General features: G+C 41.7%; 1 protein-coding gene across 1 annotated transcript in view; it reads right to left on the reverse strand.

The window, feature by feature from the left end:
* MARCHF6 (membrane associated ring-CH-type finger 6) overlaps positions 1 to 20034 on the reverse strand; it is a 46305-nt gene extending 26271 nt beyond the window's left edge. The window contains exons 1-10 of the mRNA XM_035124776.2: positions 19853 to 20034; positions 10620 to 10716; positions 9093 to 9166; positions 8219 to 8362; positions 6508 to 6580; positions 5180 to 5348; positions 3389 to 3581; positions 2889 to 2950; positions 1560 to 1592; positions 821 to 872 (exon numbers count right to left, since the gene is read on the reverse strand). Coding sequence (XP_034980667.1) covers positions 821 to 872; positions 1560 to 1592; positions 2889 to 2950; positions 3389 to 3581; positions 5180 to 5348; positions 6508 to 6580; positions 8219 to 8362; positions 9093 to 9166; positions 10620 to 10716; positions 19853 to 19871 — 916 coding nt within the window. The 5' untranslated portion in view covers positions 19872 to 20034. The remainder of the gene's footprint in view (positions 1 to 820; positions 873 to 1559; positions 1593 to 2888; positions 2951 to 3388; positions 3582 to 5179; positions 5349 to 6507; positions 6581 to 8218; positions 8363 to 9092; positions 9167 to 10619; positions 10717 to 19852) is intronic.
* Positions 20035 to 22365: the final 2331 nt, after the last annotated feature.

Below are 22365 nucleotides of genomic sequence, written 5' to 3' on the forward strand. Positions count from 1 at the left end.
CCAAGGATAGAAATCTTTATATGTTACCCGTTCAGCCAGCTATACAAAAAGTTTTCAATGATTCTACCCCTAGGGCCCACAAGACAGCTGAAATTACTGATGTCCCCACTAGGGTTGCCAGACTCAATAGAGGACAGGACTTCTGTGCCTTTAATTGCCCTGCTCTCTTTTGAGTCTGGAAACCTTAAAGAGAAAACAGCAGACCCTTTGCTTGGAAATTAAACAAAGGGTCTGCTGGTTTCTCTTTAAGGTTTCCAGACTCAAAAGACAGCAGGGCAATTAAAGGCACAGAAGTCCTGTCCTCTATTGAGTCTGGCAACCCTAGCCCCCACCAATCACAAAATGATGGCAGACTGACATAATCAGCAGGCCATTACTGAAATCTTCTACCATTATCTAATCCATCTATGAAACACTACAAAAGCACCTCCATGCTTCACTTGTGCAGCTAAGGGATAGGGGAGGGAGCAGAAATAAACCTCTGGTAAATTAAAAAATAAATAAATTCTAAGATGTTAGGGCTGTGATGTCAAATTGATACCACTGTGTAAAGTCATTTACACAGATTTACACATGTTAAAACAAAAGAAATTTAAAATATTTCAAGTGCTTTTTTAATGTACAGATTCTTTCACAGGCAACCAAACTTTTAGTTTGATTACTGGAAACATTGCACATTGGGAAACGCATGCAAAGAAAATCAGAATTTCGTCTCTTGAGAATATTACAGAACTGTTGCTTTAAACTAATCCAGCTCTGCTCTAATTTGGGCCCATATGACAGCAATTATCCTGAAAGAAGAGAAAATGCAGTCACTTACCAAAGACAAGTATGAACAGTGTGTTTAATGACACCACCCAGAATACATGTTCCTAAGAGAGAAAGAGGGGAACACTTCAGAAATGGCAATATCAAAGTATTTGAGAAGTAACTTAAATTTCTTATCTTGGGTTCTCATCATTCACCCCATTTTGCCACTAATTTGTAGCTAATGAAATGTTAAAGATTTTCCTCAAATAAAAATTAATAATATTTTTTGGCCCATTTGTATCAGTTTTCCTCCTAACAGGACAAAGGATATTGCAGGTTCAAATTTTCAGAGAGACACAATATAAAGCACATTTTTTTCAAAAATGCCTAGCATAATCACACAGGAATAAAGGTGCTATTACTTCTTTTCATTCAGTAATAAAATGAACTGAAAGTATCTGATATAGTAAGAAAATATACTGAAGATTATAGATCAAGAAAACAAACAGATAATGTGAGACAAAATCCAACTACAGTGGTACCTCTACTTACGAATTTAATGTGTTCCGAACACACATTTGTAAGTCAAAAAAATTTGTAAGTCGAATCCCATAGGAATGCACTGGGAGAAAAAATTCGTAAGTCGAAGCAACCCTATCTAAAAATTCGTAAGTAGAAAAAATCCTATCTAAACCACATCCAAGATAGCGGACGGAGCTCCATTTGTAAGTAGAAAAATCCGTAAGTAGAGTTATTTATAAGTAGAGGTACCACTGTACAGAGTTTTAGTGCAATAAAGCTTCACTTACTAAAAAAACTAGGGATCCATCAAGTCCAAGCATCTAAAAGTAAGAGATGATTTTGCTGTCAGTAACCAGAATTATCTACATTCATGAAGATTCAGCAGTCTCTGAAGTGTCAAGGACCTGTTATCCCCCATCATTTTTTACAATACAGTCAAACCTCGGTTTACGCCTACCTCAGCGAGCGACCGCTTCGGCGAGCGACCGCCGCGGACCCGGAGGTGTTTACATCCAGGTTCCGCGGCGTCGGATGCACAGACGCGATCTGTGCAGCTCGCGCATGCGCAGAAGCGATCTAGCCAGTTCATCCAACTGGGAACAATTAGGCCCCAGCTTTTCAAACTGGACAATGTCAGGCTGTTGCCAGGCAATACTGTGGCAAAGAACAGATAAGAAGAATGAGTCAAACTCATACAAGAATAAGCTTTAAGATCCGCCAGTCAGATGTCACATGAACCTGCACACACCTGCCAAACAGCTGGTGCTTAGGGGATTCCCTAAATATATAACTAGCTTAAAACTGTGGACCAAGTTCAAAGAATTTAGCACATAGAGGAAATGTGTTACTTTTATGTTCTTTGCAGTGCAACAGAATAAAATGTTAAGTGGTAGGTATAACAGCTCACACAAATGAGGTTGTGTGTGTGTGTGTGTGTGTGTGTGTGTGTGTGTGTTTGTGTGAAAGCTCACATGAGTTTCTAGATGTCCAACAGAAATCATTCATGATTGCTGGCTTAGAAATCTCTCTCACAATAACCTTGACAATATTTTTTATATATTGTCCAAGGACTGCCATGTGCCTTAAGAAACTGTATTAAGCAGTGATACACAGGAACTAGGAACACAGTTGCCTAGTTATGCAAGACAAATGAATTTTACTCTGACAAAGCATGCCATGCCACCTCTGAAACCTCTTTCCCCCCCTTTTGTAACTTCAAGAGGTAACTGGGATCAGAGAGGCAGCATGGGGGAAGGGGACACTCAATTTTGGCATTGTTCACCATTTCCCAATTCCCAATTTGTCTTCACAAGCAGCTTTTTCACACTATATATATTCTCCTCTCAATCATCCCCTTCTCACCCATTTCAATCACATCTACCCCAGGAATGCTTTCATTGTTAAAAAGGAGCTATCGTCCTACCATTCGACAACCATGGTTTCCTGCTATGAGGAAAGGCCACGATGGAGGATGCTGGTTCAGATATATCTGTCCACGGTCAAAGTACAGAAAAGCATCTTGAACTGGTTCCAAGATTATGGGCATTATTAAAGCCATACCATGTCTGAATGACTCAAAGCAAACAGCATTTCCAAAATATATAGTCCTTACTCACTCTCTCCCATGTAAGCTCTTCTGCTGCTCGATCCCATTCCAAAGCATTCCAGTTCATATCATCTAAATAGATAATTAAATTTTTAAATAGCTAGAAGTAAAGCTCAACCAGGATAGTAACACTGAATAATTGGACAGGCCTCTTACGGCCAACTTAAGGTGCAAAAGTGTTCTAACAATAAAATAAAATATGTTCTGCATGTTCAGATAAAATTATTGCCAAGTTTGTTGCTTGTAGTAGATTAAGTGTAACCAGGTACCCTGAAAACCTGATGCATTGTTCCCTCAAAGTTCACCAAATTACAATGGATTGGTTTTTATTAAAAAAACAAAAAAACAAACAAACATAAGGCCAAGTTTGTGTTTTACTGATGTGTGGCAGGTTTTACAAATTCTTATGAAAATTTCCAGGAAGCAAGTCATGAAATCAAATAGCCAAGAAACAACCCTATTGTCCTGGAACAGGGTACAAATATGGTTGTTAAAAAGGAAGTAATATACCTTGTGCTCCATTGTTAGCATCTGCAGCATCTTCTACTACAACATCTTCTTCATCTTCATTGTCTTCCTCTTCTTCATCTGGTTGCTCTTCCTGGATTTCTGGATTTTCACCTACAACTGCATTCTCAGCTGGCTGGTCTGCAGGCTGGTCAAGTGCAGCATTTTCAGCTCCACCATTTCCTACACCCTGAACCTGGCATAGAAACAGAAAGGAAAAAAAGATAATACAACTTAAGAGTTCTGCTATACTATGATGAGTTCCTGCATCCTTAGAAATGTCAGGCAACACATCTGATTGTTAAGAAAATTCCTCTGAATTGTTTTTATCATAGATTTGCAAGGAAAAAAATAGGCCAGAATGATACAACTCTTCATAATTTAAAGAAATGTTTTAATAAAGCATGTTAGCATCAGCTTCATGTGCATGAAAATTGTTGAAAATGTTAGATAAAACAAATATGGCTGAGTGTGTGGCAGGCCTCTACTGCCATGGAGTGAAAACTAATGTCCATTAAAAAATTATGATTTCCTTCTTGTCCAACTTTATCCTATCTAGAAAGATGTCTGCAAGGAATCTAGTAAAGACTGTAAAGATGCCTTGCCCCAGAACAAGATGCTTATTAAAATATCAACACATTGTGCTATTTTCTGCTTGTCCGAAACATCGGCAGCTTGGTCTCCCCGATATACACAAATCCATACCAGTACGAGACATTAGCTACAGCAAATAAAGTCCATTTCTCAGGATGTACCTGAGTGACTTCCCTGGGGAACAGTATCTTAAACTGAGAGGTGAAGAGGAGCAACCGGAATAAATCTACTCTCAAAAAATTCAGAGGATGCCAATCTCTTCAATCTGATCAAGACTGGGCAGGTACAGCCCCAAATAGGAAAATTATTCTGGATGTTTGTAGAAAGATTATACAGGCTGAAGGGGGAGGGACCTTATTTCACTGTGATAATTGAGAAGAACCATGTTTTAGATTAGTTTTCAGATGCTACTTTAGATGCTACTATCCACAGTGGTCTCAGATTTTGAAGCTATAACAAGGAGTTTAACATGTTCCCTCTTTGTTCTCATATCCTTACTGTGAAAACAGGACAGGGAATAGAACTTGTAACATACAGTATGCACATTTAGAAGTAAAACCATGGAGACTACACTACACAACTTTCTACAGACACCTCTGTAATATCAGCCTCCTAAGCTAGGATCTTGTAGAAATAAGACACATTATCTCCTGTTGCAAGTATCCCGCTAAATATTTCTGGTATTATAGCTACTATGTCAGTTTCACAAACTGTGTTCCACAGCTTAATGATTTTTCTGAATGCAGCCACCCAAAGACCCTTACAAAACACTATACAGTGGTACCTCAGGTTACAAATGCTTCGGGTTACAAACTCCGCTAACCCGGAAGTAGTTGCCTCAGGTTGTGAACTTTGCCCCAGGATGAGAATAGAAATAGCGCAGTTGGTGCAGCGGGAGGCCCCATTAGTGACAGCACACCTCAGGTTAATAACGGTTTCAGGTTAAGAATGGACCTCTGGAACGAATTAAGTTCATAACCCAAGGTACCACAGCAGTAGGGAAGTTGCTGGTACTAAATGCAATCCACGTCAATGAAGCTTCTGCCAGAAGAATGCATTATGCAACAGGATATGTGCATTTATCTACCTAGTGTTAAACAATTCTATATTTGGGGGGGGGGGAGATAGAGAAAAAGCTAATGTGCAAAAGAGAGGAATTAAAGCTGAAAGTTACAACCGAAAAACTGAAGGACATATTACCTCATTCTGTTGCCCAACACCATTGATGGCTTGCTGCTGATTTTGTTCCAGCCACTGTGGTGCTCCTCCATGGACAATTTGTTCACGTAACCATACAAGGCTGATAAATGCACAGAGTGTGCACGTCACCACAAAACAACCTTGCAAACAGTCTGCCAGTAAATTCTCTCTATTGAAGACACAACCAACACATTCTTTATATCCATTATCACAACTGTTACATTCCAAATGCAAAATCATTGTCGACCTACTCTGCAATCAGTCACCCACACTTCGGTAAGACCTCCTTAATAGTACCAAATTTACCTGATTTTGAACAAAAGAACAAGTCAAGATCTCCAGTAGAAGCTCTCGCTGTGGAAGCCTTTAGCTATTTCAATTTAAATCTATTCAATCTGTCATGTTTATCTCAAGCTGCTTGCTATCTGCACAAAATTATTACTTAGAAGTTTCTCCAGCATCTTTATTCATCTGACGATACTAATCTGATCCTTTATTTTGTTGGTGAAGCATTTAAAATAAGGCAGTGTAAGACATTTACTTTCTTTTACTTTATTATTTATTACCTCCTGGAGGTTTTGAGCTGAACAGAAAAGTGCACTGCGGTTGGTGAGATGTTGTAGGAATTAACACTGGGATCATTACAGGCCATAGATAGCTTCCCTGTATATTTTTGCATTAAGCTCAATTATTTAATACACTGATAAATAAATACATCTCATTTTATTTCTACATTATAAATTAACTGTGGTCTGCATGAATTTTCTATTTCATTCCAATATACTATTTGTTTTTAATTAAAAGGTTGCCTTTCTGCTACAGGCTCTCAAACAATTAAAATAAACAATACTTTTAAAATATACACAATAATGTAGTGTGTTTTACAAGCATAAGCTGAATAACTGTTGTACTGGCCAGGCAGAGAAGCAGACAGTCTCACATTAAGACAAGTTAGGCTGGGATCCTACATGTGAATAATTACATTTTCACAAAACAAAAGTGGTATCTTTTCACACAGATAGATTAAAGCAGAGGCTATATACAAAAAATTATTCATACTAAAACTGGAAAATATTTATTTTTTACAGTGAACACTTTCTCTATTACTGAATTACCCAGAAGCACTAGTCCCAGGCTAGTTTATTCAATTCTGTTCGCTTACAATATATTAAAACACACAGACTGGACGATAAAGAGGAATAAATAATAATAATGCTACATTATTTAATTTCCTATCCTATCTCCTATCTCTTTCATTGTAAGAGAAAAACAGCAAGCTGTTTAGAACACAATCTGTAGAAATATCTATAGTATTAGCCGATACTTACGTTGACAGCATATCTAATGGCAGTGTCAGTAGTGAGCTCACAGAGCCAGTAAACAAGCACTTGTAGATACGGCCTAAAGGAGTAAAAATTGACAATAAAATGCAGTTTCCACCAATTAAACCTGGGTTCTTTAGGGGAGTTAAGAGCATCCTAAAGTTAATTTTATCAGGCTAGCAATGCTTCAGTAACAAGCCTAGTAAAATGCAGAATTCAAACCAGGTTTGGGGTGGAGGAGTGTGTTCTTGCAGACCAATCCCTCATCCCTTAAGTCTGGAAAAAGTTCCATTTGTTTCAGACCTTGATTTCAAATAGCACGTTAAGATAATTTTTAGGGGAAAGGCAACAGAAGCTCCAAACTTCCTTGTATCAGGTTCTTAAGCAGTGAATATTTTAGAATCTGTGAACATTTGCATCTATGTGTGATTTCAAAGGAACAGAATCATATTAGATCAAATTACCCAAACTATTATTAACTACTAGTGTCATTCAGCCCGTTAAGTAAACGGGCGCCAGCCAGGCGGGAACGGAGGGGAAGCCCTGGGACCACGCAGCCGTCGCCTCATCCACCGCCGGGGATGCGTGTCCAGTCTCTGCGTCCAATCCCTGTGTGTCCGTGGGGCACATGCGCAGTAGCGCGGACACAGGGACTGGACGCAGAGACACAGGGACTTTATTATATAGGATAACAAAGTTGTTACAGATGTTTCTTGTATAACATGGGAACATATGCAAATACTACACCTAGAGTACTGTTCTGGGCAACACATTTAAAGAAGGATATTGACAAGCTGGAATGTGGTCAGAGGGCGGTGACCAAGATGATAAAGGATCTAGAAACCAAGGCTTATGAGGAACAGTTGAGGGAGTTGGGTATGTCTGAGAACAGATATGATAACCATCTAAATATATCTAAAGGGCTGTCACATGGAAAATGGAGCAAGCTTGTTTTTCCTACTCTGAGGGGTAGGACTTGAACCAATGGATTTAAGTTACAAGAAAGGTGATTCTGACTAAACATCAGAAAAAACTTTCTGAGAGTAAGAGCTGGTCGACAGTGGAATGGATTCCCTTGGGAGGTTTTTAAGCAACGGTTGGGTGGCCATCCGTCATGTATGGCTCAGCTGAGATTCCTACATCACAAGGTGCTGGACTAGATGACCATTGGGGTCCCTTCCAACTCTATGATTCTAAGAGATGTAGGCAGGCCACAGTAGAAGAAACTGTTAAAGCTGTGAGGATTAAAAGGCACATGCAAGCCAGAGAATAATCTTCACCATCTTTTTGCCAATTAAAATCTAAGACTGCAGTCTAAAAGAATTTTAACAAAGGCAAGAGAAAATCCAGCTCTTGCCATTCTGTCAGCATCTAAAATACCAACATGGCTAAGCTAGAAGAAAAGCAAACTTACTGTGAACTCCTACACAAAGCACCTCAGAAGGCAGCTTAAAAGGTCCAGGTGCAAGCACTAGTGATATTTGTGTTTTCCAATCACCTTTGAAGAATTATTATGCACACAGCATTCATAGCTGCTTTTTTTGAAATTCAGTAATTAAGAGCCGGATATGATGAAGGTTGGAGCTTCTAATACTTTCCCCCTTAACTAGCTTACTGTTAACCATGGTTCTGAGAGCCCTCTGAATAAAACGTTTCCCCTCCCTCTTGTACTGCTCAGCCATGTGTATATTATACGTCCACAAAATGAGATACTTACATGCTGTAAGAGGTACAACTCCTAACCATGCAAAGGCCACAAGTGTATAGTGAAACCAGTATCGTATTGCTGTGCCAATACTTGTAACCAGTCCAGCACATATGTCTTGGATTGGAAGCCGAGAAGGCATATCTGGGGAATAAACTAAGAAAAGAAAGAACGGAAAGGATTGCAATTTTACTTCTACCACTTTGAATTGTTTTTATGAGAAATATCATAGTATTCCTGCAAAATTTCCCATGACACTGAACTGAAAATACTATATAGTCATCTATCGTTATAGTTTTAAAGCCAACCTTTTCAAGTAAAGAATAAAAACTTCTTAAAGCAAAATAATGACAGAGGCCAATTTAGATAAAGCCAATTTGCAATGTGCCTTGCTTATGAAAGTGTTACTGTGTCAGGTGGCAAATCCTTTTCTATTACATAAACTCCAAAATGCTCACTAGCAGTATGGGTGTTATTTAATAATAATAATAATAATAATAATAATAATAATAATAATAATAATAATAATTTATTATTTATACCCCGCCCATCTGGCTGGGTTCCCCCAGCCACTCTGGGCGGCTTCCAACAAAACATTAAAATACAGAAATCCATGTGGTATCATATTTACATTAAGGATTTTCTAGTGCTGTTTTCGGATTTCAACCAAGCCAGTCAAACCACTGTTTCAGAAGGGGTTACAATGACTTGGCCATATCTCAGATACACAGCTTAGAGACAGTGCAGTGCCTATAATATTTAGTTTACTGGAGGCAAGCACACTGCTGGTGAACCTGCAAATTCACATGAAGACTCTCTGTAGCCTAAAACACCATAAAGAAAAGTCTTTGTTTAAACTCATCACAAACTCTCACCATATACTTACTTGGTGTGAAAGCAAATCTATGTTTACACAATTCACAGTATTCTTTTCTGCTGTGTTTGAGCCACTGAACTAAGCTGCAATTAAAAAGAAACATGAGTACAGTGTATCTACAGTTTAAAATCTACAAGTTATTTATTGAGTGTCAGAAATTAAGAAAATGCAGCAAAATAATCAGTAAAATATACTTTTAAGAAAAACATTAATAATTCAAATTCAGAGGAATAGAAAAATAGAGATAATGCATTTCTTTAAATACTCTTGTTCTGTAGATAGTGAACATGTTTGAAGAGCATAGGCATACAGTTGAAGAGCACTGCTCTCCGGAAACCGCAAATACAGCTACTCGGCTACAGTTATGAAAGGCATTCTTAAATGCCAACTAGAGCAGAAAGGTAGCATGTAAGTTTTCAAATCAAAACAGACTAATGCAAAGGACAAAGGACCATGTGCTACACGTGCAAGGCTTTCTTCAGCAACCCCTTTCTAGAAGCAGGCTTCTGCTCCACATTTCTCTGTTCTCAAATGTGAAGAGACCCTCTATAGAGGCTTTCTATATCATTTAAGGGACTATGCCAGGGGTCCCCAAGCTAAGGCCCAGGGGCCGGATGCTGCGGCCGAATCACCTTATCAATCCAGCCCACGGACAGTCCAGGAATCAGCGTGTTTTTACATGAGTAGAATGTGTCCTTTTCTTTAAAATGCATCTCTGGGTTATTTGTGGGGCCTGCCTGGTGTTTTTACATGAGTAGAATGTGTGCTTTTCTTTAAAATGCATCTCTGGGTTATTTGTGGGGCATAGGAATTCGTTCATTTATTTTTTTTCCAAAATATACTCCGGCCCCACACAAGGTCTGAGGGACAGTGGACTGGCCCCCTGCTGAAAGTTTGCTGACCCCTGGACCATGCCATCAAGGGAGAAACTGACATATCTCCTTGGATTGCATACAAAGTAAACTTACAGGGCAGAAGCTAACACCGCATTACATGTCTTCTACTATTGCAGCTGGCCCCTCACCTTCCTCTTCTCATCCCTGTAGCACCTTGAAAGCCCCCCTAAATCAGCACCAGAGAGTCCCCCAACACTTCAGAAAAATTTTAATGTTGGCAAAAGCATGGGAAGCAATGAGGAAAGTTAAGGTCTCAAACAAACAGCTATGGATACAACCACAGCAATGACAAAAAGGAGCAAGCATTTAAAACAATAAACACTATTAATACATAGATCTAACCCTTCTAATAAAAAACAATATACCGTACCCTTAATAGCTAGCAATTATATAACAGTGTTTCAGATACTTCTTGTGTAATCCCATTAATTACACAGGGATTAAAAATAATATATGCAGTTTTTCTTCTCCACACCTTGATACTTCCTTAATATGTAAACCTATGCTTATGGGTTCGTGGTCCACCAATTGGGAACCACAAAGCATTATTTATCTGCAAGATTCCCAAAATGTTCATAGCGATTTCATGCTGTAAGCATATATGAATAGGCATTGACATATTTCGGAGGAAAAAACTTACCATTCTTGATGAATGAATTTAATACTGCCAGTGCATACACACGGATGATAGAGAGGTTTCTCAGGAGTTCCTTCAGATCGACATACCCTGCATATGTCTGTTAAACACAAATAAAATTAATACAGAATAAAACTAATAGAAACGCTTTCCATTATAATGAGATACTTCTTTAAGTTTCCTGGTGTATCAACTTTTCCTAAATAGTAAAAAAAAAAAAAAGTACCAAAGGAAGATCAATAAGTGTCAGCTTTTATCCCTTGTATCTGATATTGGTGCGTTGTTATTATTTTAAAATAACAAAAATAGGTGAAATACTATATTTAAAGAAAGAGCATTAAAAATACTTTTTGGCAGATGTTCTTAAACAAGCAATTTTGCAACTGTATTCCTCAAATGCAGGATATTCTAACAAGCCACAAAGGAAATAAAAACAGCAAGTTCTACTCCTGGCTCTTATGTTGACCAGTCCAATGTTGAAACCTAGAAGCTTTACTGGACATTCTCCTGTAATCTGAAAAACATTGCAGCAATTCACATTGCATGGGGCTTCAATCAAGAACATAGGAAGCTGCCTTCTACTGAGTCACACCACTGGTCCACCTTGTTTAGCATTCTATGCTGACTAGCAGCTGCTCACTAGCATTTCCAGCAGGGCTCATTCCCAGCCCTACCTGGAAATGCCAGGGACTGAACCTAGAATCTTTCGCATGTAAAGAAAGTGTTCTACTATTCAGCCATGGCCCTGATCAATCTAACACTAACACAGGAAGAATATTAAAATACTCCCAAATACAGCAGTCTCCTCAATGTTGGCAAAGACTGGTATAGATCCAAGTTTCCCTAATAACAGGGTTTAATCAATCAATGGAATACAGCCCCAATATCCATTTTCAAGGCTGCATTCATATGTAATGCTAACTTAAGCCATTTACACACTACCCACAAAATGTCAAAGAAGGTCGTAAACTTCAGTTTCACACTAACTGCGGTTTAGCATTATATTCAAACCTTAAATGCAATCTTAGCTACCATCTGTTGAATCAAGCCAGCTTTACAAACAATGCTTTGAAGTTGGCTTGTTTCAGAAAACCATAATTAAGATTAACCAAACTTTGTCCAGGTTCAGGTGTCACAATTTGTAGCTAACCTAAAAGAGAAATGAAAGCTCCTGAGCTCATCCTCACAGGTGACAAGAAAACCTATTATTATTTATCGGTAAGTGTTTTCAAACTTAATTCTTCACCATGCCTTGAATGCTGAACAGCACTTTGTGTAACACAGCAGAACCGTAGGAAAACATGTTCTTTGTATGACAGCTCTATGATAGCCTAACAGCTGTGACAAAAATGAAATAATGTGCATGGAAAAGATCTACATGAGAGTCGCAGGGGATAGACATCACTATCATTGCCTTACCTGGCAAGAAATTGAAAAACTAGAAGCAACGGTTCAGAACTTGATAATGTTGTGACCTACCAAATGCATGCACTAACAGAAAGGTTGACCTATTTGCTGGCATCACATCATGTGGCAGCTCTCCAGGAAAGCCAGTACACTCTCAGTTCCACACAACATTCTCATACATACAATAACTTTAAAAGGGCACTTTACCCATGTATCTTTCCTATTCACATTCTGAACATATATGTGGGGAGAAAGCCAAAGGGTCTATAATCCACCCTGGAAAAGCTATGTAATGTAAACCAAGGGAATTTACATTACCAAGAAAAGAAAAAGGGAAAGGGAAAGACAGAAAGGCTGGATTAAATCTAGTTGCCTATAGGCATTTCATGTATTTTCCTAAACAGTGACACATGTTAAAAGGTTAGTCTAACCAGTTTAACTTGTTGATTAATTGAGAATTTAATAGAACGTTTACACAATCCAGGCCAGTACGCATTGTATAAGACTCATACTTTTTTTAAAAAAAGAAGGCAATCTATTCATGTGCAGTAGCCATGTTTGTTTTGTTGTATGGTAAAGCATGAAAACAGTTGCGTTCTCCTCTTTCCATTGTTATTGTTTGTGGTTTCACTTCTGTTTCTTCTTGTTTACCGCATGACTCCCTGGCCTTGCCTTAATCCCAGCACAGAAATACAAAGTGGGCCTGACCTTACTCAACTGTGACCACTTCGATTTTCAGTACTGTACCAGCGCTGAGGAGGGAAGCGGATGGCGCTGTGGTCTAAACCGATCAGAAGGTCGGTGGTTCGAATCCCCGCAACAGGGTGAACTCCCATTGTTTGGTTCCAGCTCCTGCCCACCTAGCAGTTCGAAAGCACATCAAGTGCAAGTAGATAAATAGGTACCGCTCCGGCAGGAAGGTAAAGAGCGTTTCCGTGTGCCGCTCTGGTTCACCAGAAGTGGCTTAGTCATGCTGGCCACATGACCCGGAAGCTGTCTGTGGCCAAACGCTGGCTCCCTCAGCCTATAGAGCGAGATGAGGGCTGCAACCCCAGAGTCGTCCGCAACTGGACCTAATGGTTAGGGGTACCTTTACCTTTTTCTCAGGCTAGACTAGGGTTGGAGTGTTGCTATCTATATATATATATATATAAATGTAAACTGGGCATGTGTGTTCCTCTCCAATGTTCAACAAAACCGCTGGACCGATTGTGTTCAAATTTTAACACAAAGTCAAATGCGGCTGGAATAGCAAGCTCATACCGTTTTCAAAGACAAATGTCACACCTGGGCCACGTAAAAAACCCCAAACCCCGTGTTCAAAAACACACAACTCACCATAAAGAGCATGCTGGGAAATAGAATAAGGAGACCTTGCACAACAGCGGCCTCTAGCAGCAGCTACACTAGTACTGCAGGTAGGAAATCTTCCCACTCCACAGCAGCTCAGCAGACTAGGCCGAGTAGAAGTTTGCAGACTAGGCCGAATAGAGGTAGGTGCTCCCCTGGGTGGGGGAGGGGGCGGGGGTGGGAAAGGTCATGGGTTGGGACAGGGGGGGACCTATCACAGGGACATAGCTGCCAAGTTATCCCTTTTTAAAGGGATTTTCCCTTATGCTAAATAGGCTTCCTTGCGAGAAAAGGGAAAACTTGGCAGCTATGCACAGGGATGAGCCCGGGAGGTGGTGGGAGGAGTCAGAAGGGGGACTCTGAGGGCCCATTGAACTGACTAAACCACAGTGGGGCCTACAGGGGAATTTGAAGGGGGACTCTGAGGGCCCATTTAACAGACTAAGCCACAACAACGCATGGCAGGGCCAGCTAGTTGTCTATAAGAATACCATATCCTTGATCAGGAAGCCTCTTGACATCATTATCATCATTTATTATTATATTTATACCCCACCCATCTAGAGTTTGCACCTGGTATTGGACCAGAGAGACAGATCAGGGGTGCTGCTGGGCTACTAACCACACTGTTGCCCAATGGTATCCCTGATCCAGCTTGCCAAGTTAGTCTCTGGACCCTAAAACGATAATCCTGGGTGACTTCAATAGCCACACAGAGGCTGTTGTCGGGCCAGCTTGAGACAACATGGCCTCCATGACAACTATGGGTCTCTCTCAGATGGCCATTGGTCCAACACAACCCTCTGGAGCACTCAAAAGACCCGCTGTGACCAACTGACCACACTCTTTGAGGATGAAGTCACTCATCTTTGGAGTGATATTCACTCTGCACCTGTTGCAGCTCCGAATGAAGTACCCAGCGTCACTATTGAGAAGGTTTTGTGGGATCAGTTTCACCTTAGGCAATCAGCTGGTGTGGACATGGTGGTGGCAGCCATGCATCTAACCATGTGCCCCATCAAATCCTGTTCCTCCTGGCTTATTAAGAAGACATGGGGTGAGGGGGTGGTCCCTGCTGCACTGAAAAAGGCACTGATGTGACCACGCCTAAAGAAACTGGCTCTGGACCTTAGGATTGGAACAACTATCAACCCATTGCTAATGTCCCCTTTTAGGGAAATATGGTGGAAAGGGATGTAGTGGAGCAGCTGCAAGCATTCTTGGAGGCCCCAGATTATTTAGATCCATTTCAATCTGTGTACAGGTCTGGCTATGGAATTGAGTCAGCCTTGGTCACTCTGATGGATGACCTTTGCAGAGGGCAGGGCAGGGAGTGCAACTTTACTCCTGTTTCTTGATTTCTCACTGACCATGGTATCCTCCTGGAACAGCTCCAGGGATTGGGAATTGGGGGCAATGTATTACAGTGGATCCAATCCTACCTAAAGAAAGAGTCCAGAGAGTAGCCAGGGGTGAGTGCCTTTCGGCCTCCTGGAAGCTACTATCTCCAGTGATATTTAATATCTACATGAAGCTGCAGGGAGTGGACATTAGAAGTTTCAGGGTGAGGTGCCATCAGTACGCGAATGAAACTCGGTTCTGTTTCTCCATAAAATCTTATGCAGGAGAGGCCATTGTCTGGATGCAGTGGTGAAATGGATGAGGAAAAATAAACTGAGCTTTAATCCTGGTAAGACAGAAGCACTGTGAGTAGCTCCTGCAACTGAGAAGCTGATCAACTGCCTACTCTGGATGCAGCATGATTTCCAACAGAAGTGAGAAGAAAAGGCTAAAGTGTCAACGCTACACAAATCCAGAGTTGATGGTTGGGCCTCATTCCTTCTATTAAACTAGTGTGTACGGTCATAGGGAGATTTTAAGTGCAGTGTTAACAGTATGCTGATGACACCCAACTTTGTTTCTCCTCTCTATCTGCTGCTAATGAGAGCTAATAAAATGAAACTGAATCTAGATAAGATATTATTGTAGTGTTTGATTCGCCTCCCAAGTAGGTGATTTGCCAGTCTGAGGAAAGCCATTCCCCATATCAGTCTGCCTGTAATTTGAAATCTAATGCTGGTTGCTCCAACTTCAAAGGAAGCTTGATGCTCCATGAACTGCCGAAGGACCACCTCAGTAATAGCACCCTGATTCTTGGGTACACTCCTCCTGGAGGTTCTGCTGGCACCAGTTTATTATTTATTTATGTCATTAAATGTATACACTGCTTGAGTGTAAAAAAAACCTCAAAGCATTTTACAAAAAAAGATAAAACAGTAACAATAAAGCAGTGTTGTTTATCTTCAGGCAACTGTAGAAAACGTGCCTCTTCCACCATGCTTTTTACTATAAAGGGATTCCAAAATCACAGAAAACTCCCAGACTGAAATGGATCTCCATAATTAGTATTGTACAAAAATCCCTGGTACAGTCACCAACCACTTAAGCACCTTGTCAAAAAAGGTAAGATTTGCAACTGTTCAAATTTGGCACTATCTTCAGGTTAATGGAGTGTTTCTTTAGGTGTGATCTTGCAAATACCTCCTTCAAGGAAGCTTGGACAATTCCCTTGTGTAACAAGGCCTTAATCATCTCCTAAATCCAAGAGGCCATTCTTCCCTTAGCTGCTGTGTTGTAAGCCAGAAAGAACAAGGGTTGCATAAACAGGTAGTAGGCCACACTCCAAGCACCTTGCCTAGATTCCCCAGCTGCAATTCAGCCAAAGAAACAAAATTACGCAGTACCCCAGATACATTCTGAGACTGATTTGCAAGCCAGATCCTGGTACACAATCCTGCTTTGTAGGAGGCATTCAAACCACAGTAACCAGGTTTGGACATCAAAGCAACAGCAGTTTAATTAAGCTTGGCATGTGAGGGATCACATGAACACACAACATGTTCCTTCTAAGACCTACCTTCTGAATTATCTAAAACTATATTAAAATATTGTCTAAGAATTAAAATACATTCCCCTAAAGGCTTCCAATGTTTGGGAGAGGTGAGAGAATGTGTCCATTTGGTAGTGAAAGCATCAACAGTAGCTATAAAACATTTACAAATGTCCTGCATGGAATTCAAAACAAGAGAAATCAGTCTCTGTCATCTGTTAGATTAGAATATACTGGACTGTGAATCTAAGATAAGCAGTGAGTATAACAGTCACCACACTATTTTCCAGAAGTAACAAATTGTTCTTTGAGACAAGGTTTGTGTTTGTGGTATCTTACAGGTTTCTTTGAGCACGAAAATCTCACAATGCTCAATGAAGTTAGGTCTTAATGACCAATAACTGGGACACAATCTCTCAGATTCATTTGGATTACAATCTTTGGATGAACTCCTGGCACAGACTTGCAGAATCATCAGAAGACTGCACTGTTCGAGCTTTTTAAGAAGACTTTGATTATGCTGTTTTTTATTATTTTTGTTACATAAATTTAAAAATAAAATATTTTTAAACAGACAACAACTTTAAGGAAAGCAGACCTATCTGTCAAGATTTTTGGGTGTCCAATATTAGCACTGCGGCTTCTGGAAGGCTGCTGTAGCAACTACATTTTCAAATGGGGCTAGGAACCTTTACATCATAGGTGCCAACACTACCAGTTCATTTATGCTTCATTCCGAACTCTTCTTAACATCAACCTCAAAGTAAGCAAAACCCCTCCTAAGCCCAAAAATAAATCAGACATCAAAAATAAATTATCAGAGCAATGATACAGCAAGTTAAGAAGTTCTGGGGATACATATCCCCAAAAAGCAATACTTTGACAGTCAAAAGTCTGAAAAAGCTCACTTGCCAGCAATCCAATTTAGTACCTTCTGAATCAGGAACTACTCAATTGGCTTATGAGCAAATGTTGCTGTATTTTACATAGAGTGAATTGTATTTAAAAACATATAAAATTTCAGTACTCTTTTTTTCAATTAAAGGAAATCTCATCTGAGCAAAACATGTTTCTGTGACACCATAGAATGTTCTTAATTTCTTGATCACTTTCGGGTGGTGACATGGATATGGATTAATCAGGGGTGGCCAACTCCCAAGTGACTGCGATCTACTCACAGTTTAAAAAAATACCCTTGGGGGGGGGTTTCAGGTCAAAGTTGTTAAGCTTTTTTTAGGAACGAAAGGGAGAAAATGTTGAGCTTTTTTTTAGCCAAGACAAAGTTGTTGAGCTTCTATGGAGGGAGCCAGTGATCTGGTGCTGGAGGAGACTCTTGAGAGTCCCGTGGACTGCAAGATCAAACCTATCCATTCTGAAGGAAATCAGTGCTCACTGGAAGGACAGATCCTAAAGCTGAGGCTCCAATACTTTGGCCACATCATGAGAAGAGAAGACTCCCTGCAAAAGCCCCTGATGTTGGGAAAGATTGAGGGCACTAGGAGAAGGGGACGACAGAGGATGAGATGGTTGGACAGTGTTCTCGAAGCTACGAACATGAGTTTGACCAAACTGCGGGAGGCAGTGCAAGATAGGAATGCCTGGCGTGTTATGGCACATGGGGTCACGAAGAGTCGGACACGACTAAACGACGACGAATGATCTACCATAGATGTCCAGTGATCTACCGGTAGATCACAATCTACCTGTTGGACGTGCCTGTATTAGATGTTCAGAAAGTTGTTTTATTAGAGGACATGTGCCTCTTGTCTAACTTTTACCTAAATAAGCATCCAAACCTTTTCCTTCCAATTACCCTTGTGACTGTTAAGCTTTTTACATAAGCAGGTATAGCATATGACTTTTGTAATTCAGAATTAGTTTAACAGGAGAAAAGGGATAAGAGAAATCAATAGGAAAAAAAGAAAAGTTTTATGGCGAGACTATCATTTTTCTACCACAACAGCTGAACAATGCAAAGATGCACAATTTACCCAGGAGTGCAAACATTATGAAAAGCAGGCAACAAACATCTCACCAGGTGAATCTACTACATTTTCCTAATCATATTTTGAAAGATGGGAAATAATGCCATGTTTTCAACACAGTTATGCCTCTTATTTCCCATGACGAAGTGAAAGAAGAAAAAATTAACAAAAGCCTATAGCTGTAGCAGCAAAGGAATTGTTGTTGTTTAGTCATTTAGTTGTGTCCGACTCTTCGTGGCCTGAATCACTGCAAAGGAATTACTGTGGCACAAACTTTCTGATGCAGTAGGCTCCTACTTACAAAACCTAATGCCATTTAGAGTCTTAAGGTACCCCAGGACCGTTACCATTTGCTACAAGAAAATGCTTAGCACACCTACTAGTTTGGAACATGTCCCACCCAGCAGCTTTTGAGGGCGAACTGTAAAAAAACATGCCCGATTTTGCAGCAGAAAAAGAAAACAAAAACCAAGCAGCTGTCAAAACTCACTGCAGCTGCCTACAACTGTAGCCTCACCTCTCTAAAAAGTTACATAAGAACCATACTACCATGGGGGAAGGGGGGGGGAGTGTAGCCAGCTCACACACGTCACCCCAGTCATAGAATCAGGGAATTGTAGACCATGAGGGTCATCTAGTCCAACCCCTGTAATGCAGGGATTTACTTGCCCCTGAGATTAAGAGTTTCAAGATCTACCGACTAAGCTATCCCAGAGGAATGACACCTAGCTCAATCCAACCCCATTGGACATGGGTTTCCCTCGCTACCAAGGAGGGGGTGCAGGGCAGGGAGGTATTGGTTTGTTCTTGTTTTTATTACCGGTATGTATTTTGTGGTTGGTTCGTTGTTTTTTTTAATATTATGTTTTTTACGCTGTGAAGGGACCCGAGATAAGCAGACGGGAGGGCGGCATACAAATGTCAACAATCACAACCACCTTTCACGCCCACTTCAACACAACACACACACAAAGCGTTCCGTTTCTGATGGGGTGTTTGTTGGGCCTTTTTTGGGGAGAAGAGTTCTCCCGAACCAGCATCCCCACCTCCCCCAACAACAACAACAACACACAGCTGTCAATAAACACACACACACACCACCTCCGTGCCGAGATGAAATCGCCCCTCGCATGCTAAATTCCGACACACACACACCCGAGAGCAACAACATGCCTCCCTCCGCCCCCCAAAAACAACCCACAACCAGCGGCACCCCGATGTTTACTTGTAAGGTTTTGCCAACCACGACAACACACAATGGCCATGCACACCGCCGACACACACAAATCACACAGCGACCGACAACAACAACACACCTTCAAACACATACCAAATATATTTACACACAGAGAGACACCCTTCTCCCTCCCTCCTTCCCTCCCTGACAGGCCCCACACCGCGACGCCAACCGTCCCTGAAGCGGCACCTGAGGCGCCCGCCGCCAAGGGAGGGAAGCTCAGGTGAGGCGCTTCCCTCCCTTGGCCTGGAACGGTATTTCTCTCCCCCCCACACACACTCTTAAGCCGAGGGCCCGGGCTCCTCCCGGCCCTCCGCTCGCCCACCCGCCCCCCTCACACAAGCCTCCCGAGGCTCCAGGCCGTTACCTTCCTCGGCGGTCTCCATCTTGTCCGGGTGACGCAGGCGGGGCGTGACGCAAGCCAGAGAACGTGGGGGCGGAGGGAGAGAGATAGAGAGCGATAGAGAGGGAGAGAGGGAGAGAGAGAGAAGGAACGGGCCCAGCGGGCTCCCGGTAGCCAGGGCCCGCTGCGGCCTTGCCGCGGGCTCCCCCTGGAGGTTTCGTCGCGTCACAGCCGCTCCCCCGCTCAGCGGCCTCCTCGCCGGGGGAGCGTCACAGGAGAAGAGTTCTCCCCGAGCGCGGCGCGTCACAAGCGCGGCGTAAGGCCGCGCGTGCGTCGTTGGGGAGCGCGGCATACAATAACCGCAGCCAATCCTATACTGTATTGGCTAGGTAGTAAAGGAAGGGGTTAAGGACCACAGAGCGGTGGGTTGCTAGAGAAGGCACGGCTAGGCCACGCCCCCCTCAGCTTCCGGGGAAGGTGGAGGAATTGTCTGTGGTGTGCCCCCTTCTCCTGTTTGAACCGTGTACTGTAGTAGCCACACACCCTAGCCAAGACTCTGTACATCTAGAATCATAAAATTGTAGAGTTGGAAGGGTCCCCCAAAAGGTCATCTAGTCCAACCCCCAGCAATGCAGGAATCTCAACTGAAGCTTGAAGACATCATCATCATTATTTACTGAAGATTTTTGCCTGTGTTGTTTCTGCTGCAGGCAGTGCCAGATTTAGGGTAGTGCGGGCGCAGAAAGAAGACATGCCACGGCGCACCTGTGTCATTGCAGCCAGACGCCTTCCTCAGCTCAAGCTGCAACAATACATATCTCCTGTATCAGTCTCTACAACCACATCATAAATGGGGCAGTCTGGTCTTGGGAATTGAATTCTGCAGGCAGCAAAGAACAACGGCAGCTAACAATTAATTTGTTTTATGGAACTATTTTTCCAACTCCCATGTTTCATAATTGAAATAAAGCTATGGTATCAGTTGCCCATTGATTATTTTACAGCAAGCTTCCTGTTACCGCATTTGTCACACACACGTGACATAGTGGCCAAGTTCACATGCCTCTTCTTCCAAAGCGTGAAGGCTTTGGGAGAGAAGATTGCAGCCACTTCACCCCTCCCAGGGTATGGCACAAACTCTGACTTGGCTCAGCAGAGCAGAGCTGGAACTTCCTTTTTTTCCTAGGCTGCAAATGGCTAACATAAGCTAAGGTTACCAGATTCTTTTCTATGAATCCGGGGACACTTTTCAACTTCAATGGGTTTTGTAGGGGGCTGATTTGTAAATCCAGGGACTGTCCCCAGGAAACGGGGACTTCTGGTAACCTTAACATAAGCACCTGCTGGCAGATGGATTAGTAACTTTTGTAGACTTTTTTTTTGCAGGCCTGAGTCTTAAGCTAAATGTCACACTCACTGCAGATACTCAGAGGCAGACCAGCCATTAAACAGGGTGAGGCCGCTGCCTCAGGTGACAGAAGTGCCCCAGGAAGAACACTCATGCTTACCCTGCCTGCCCCCCATCTCCGCTAGTGGTGCTGGTTTTCAGCAAGATCACATCCATTTTGGGCGAGATCTAGCGGCGTGCACAAGATCTGCAATTTGGTAAAGATCTCCCCCCAGATCAGTGCAGTCCTGCCTCAAATTGCCACCAATGGCAACAGCACTACTCTGCAGCTGTGGATGTGGCAGGGTAGGTGGCAACGGCAGGAGACGATAGGTGGTGGCAGGAGCAGTGGTAGGGCAAAGCAGTACTTTCCATTTCGCCTCACATGGCAAAATGGGATGCACCCAAGTGCCCTGTCTGCATCTCAGGCCCCCAAATCTGAAAGTGATCCCGTAACAGTGGACTAAATAAAACGAACCCATTTCAACTATGGCATCACATCTCCACAGAGGCAAGCAACTTTATGTTTGAAGTGCTTGGCTAATGTGTCATAGCAGGCATCTCAGGGCAGATCAGCTGATGTAAAATGCTTCACTGCTGAAAATATTGTGTTCACTGCAACACAATACTGTAATGATTTAAATACTTCAAAACATCCCAGGGAAAAAAGCACTAAGTAACAAGCAGGTGTAATTACATCATTGCCTCGTAGCTAAGTAGTAATCAAAGTAGCACCTAATTAAAACTTATAATGGTTGGCTACACCCATTTTCTGGTATTCCCAAATGGCCCTCCTTCCTCTAAAGAAGAGAAGACTAAACACGTATTTTATTAGAGTTAACCTAGTACATTAGAAAGAAGCATGTTAACCTTATCTCACCTAAACAGATGGAAATTGTAACAAAATAATAGTATTTCCTTTTTTTTCTCTTTTAATACTGGAAAAATACACAGAATTATTTTGCAAAAGGCAGGGAATTGGATATTCTTACATTCTAAATGTAGACCGTGGGAGCAAGTAAACTAGACACTGGGAGGCAAGTAAAGATAAGAGTCATCACTGTTCAGTACAGTATTGCCAAATCCATAAACCAGGAAAAGTCCTTCCACGTTAACACTTCCACTGTTTCACTGTTTCACTCTGGCTAAA

This window comes from Zootoca vivipara, chromosome 8 (genome assembly GCF_963506605.1).
Source record: "Zootoca vivipara chromosome 8, rZooViv1.1, whole genome shotgun sequence".
NCBI lineage: Eukaryota > Metazoa > Chordata > Lepidosauria > Squamata > Lacertidae > Zootoca > Zootoca vivipara.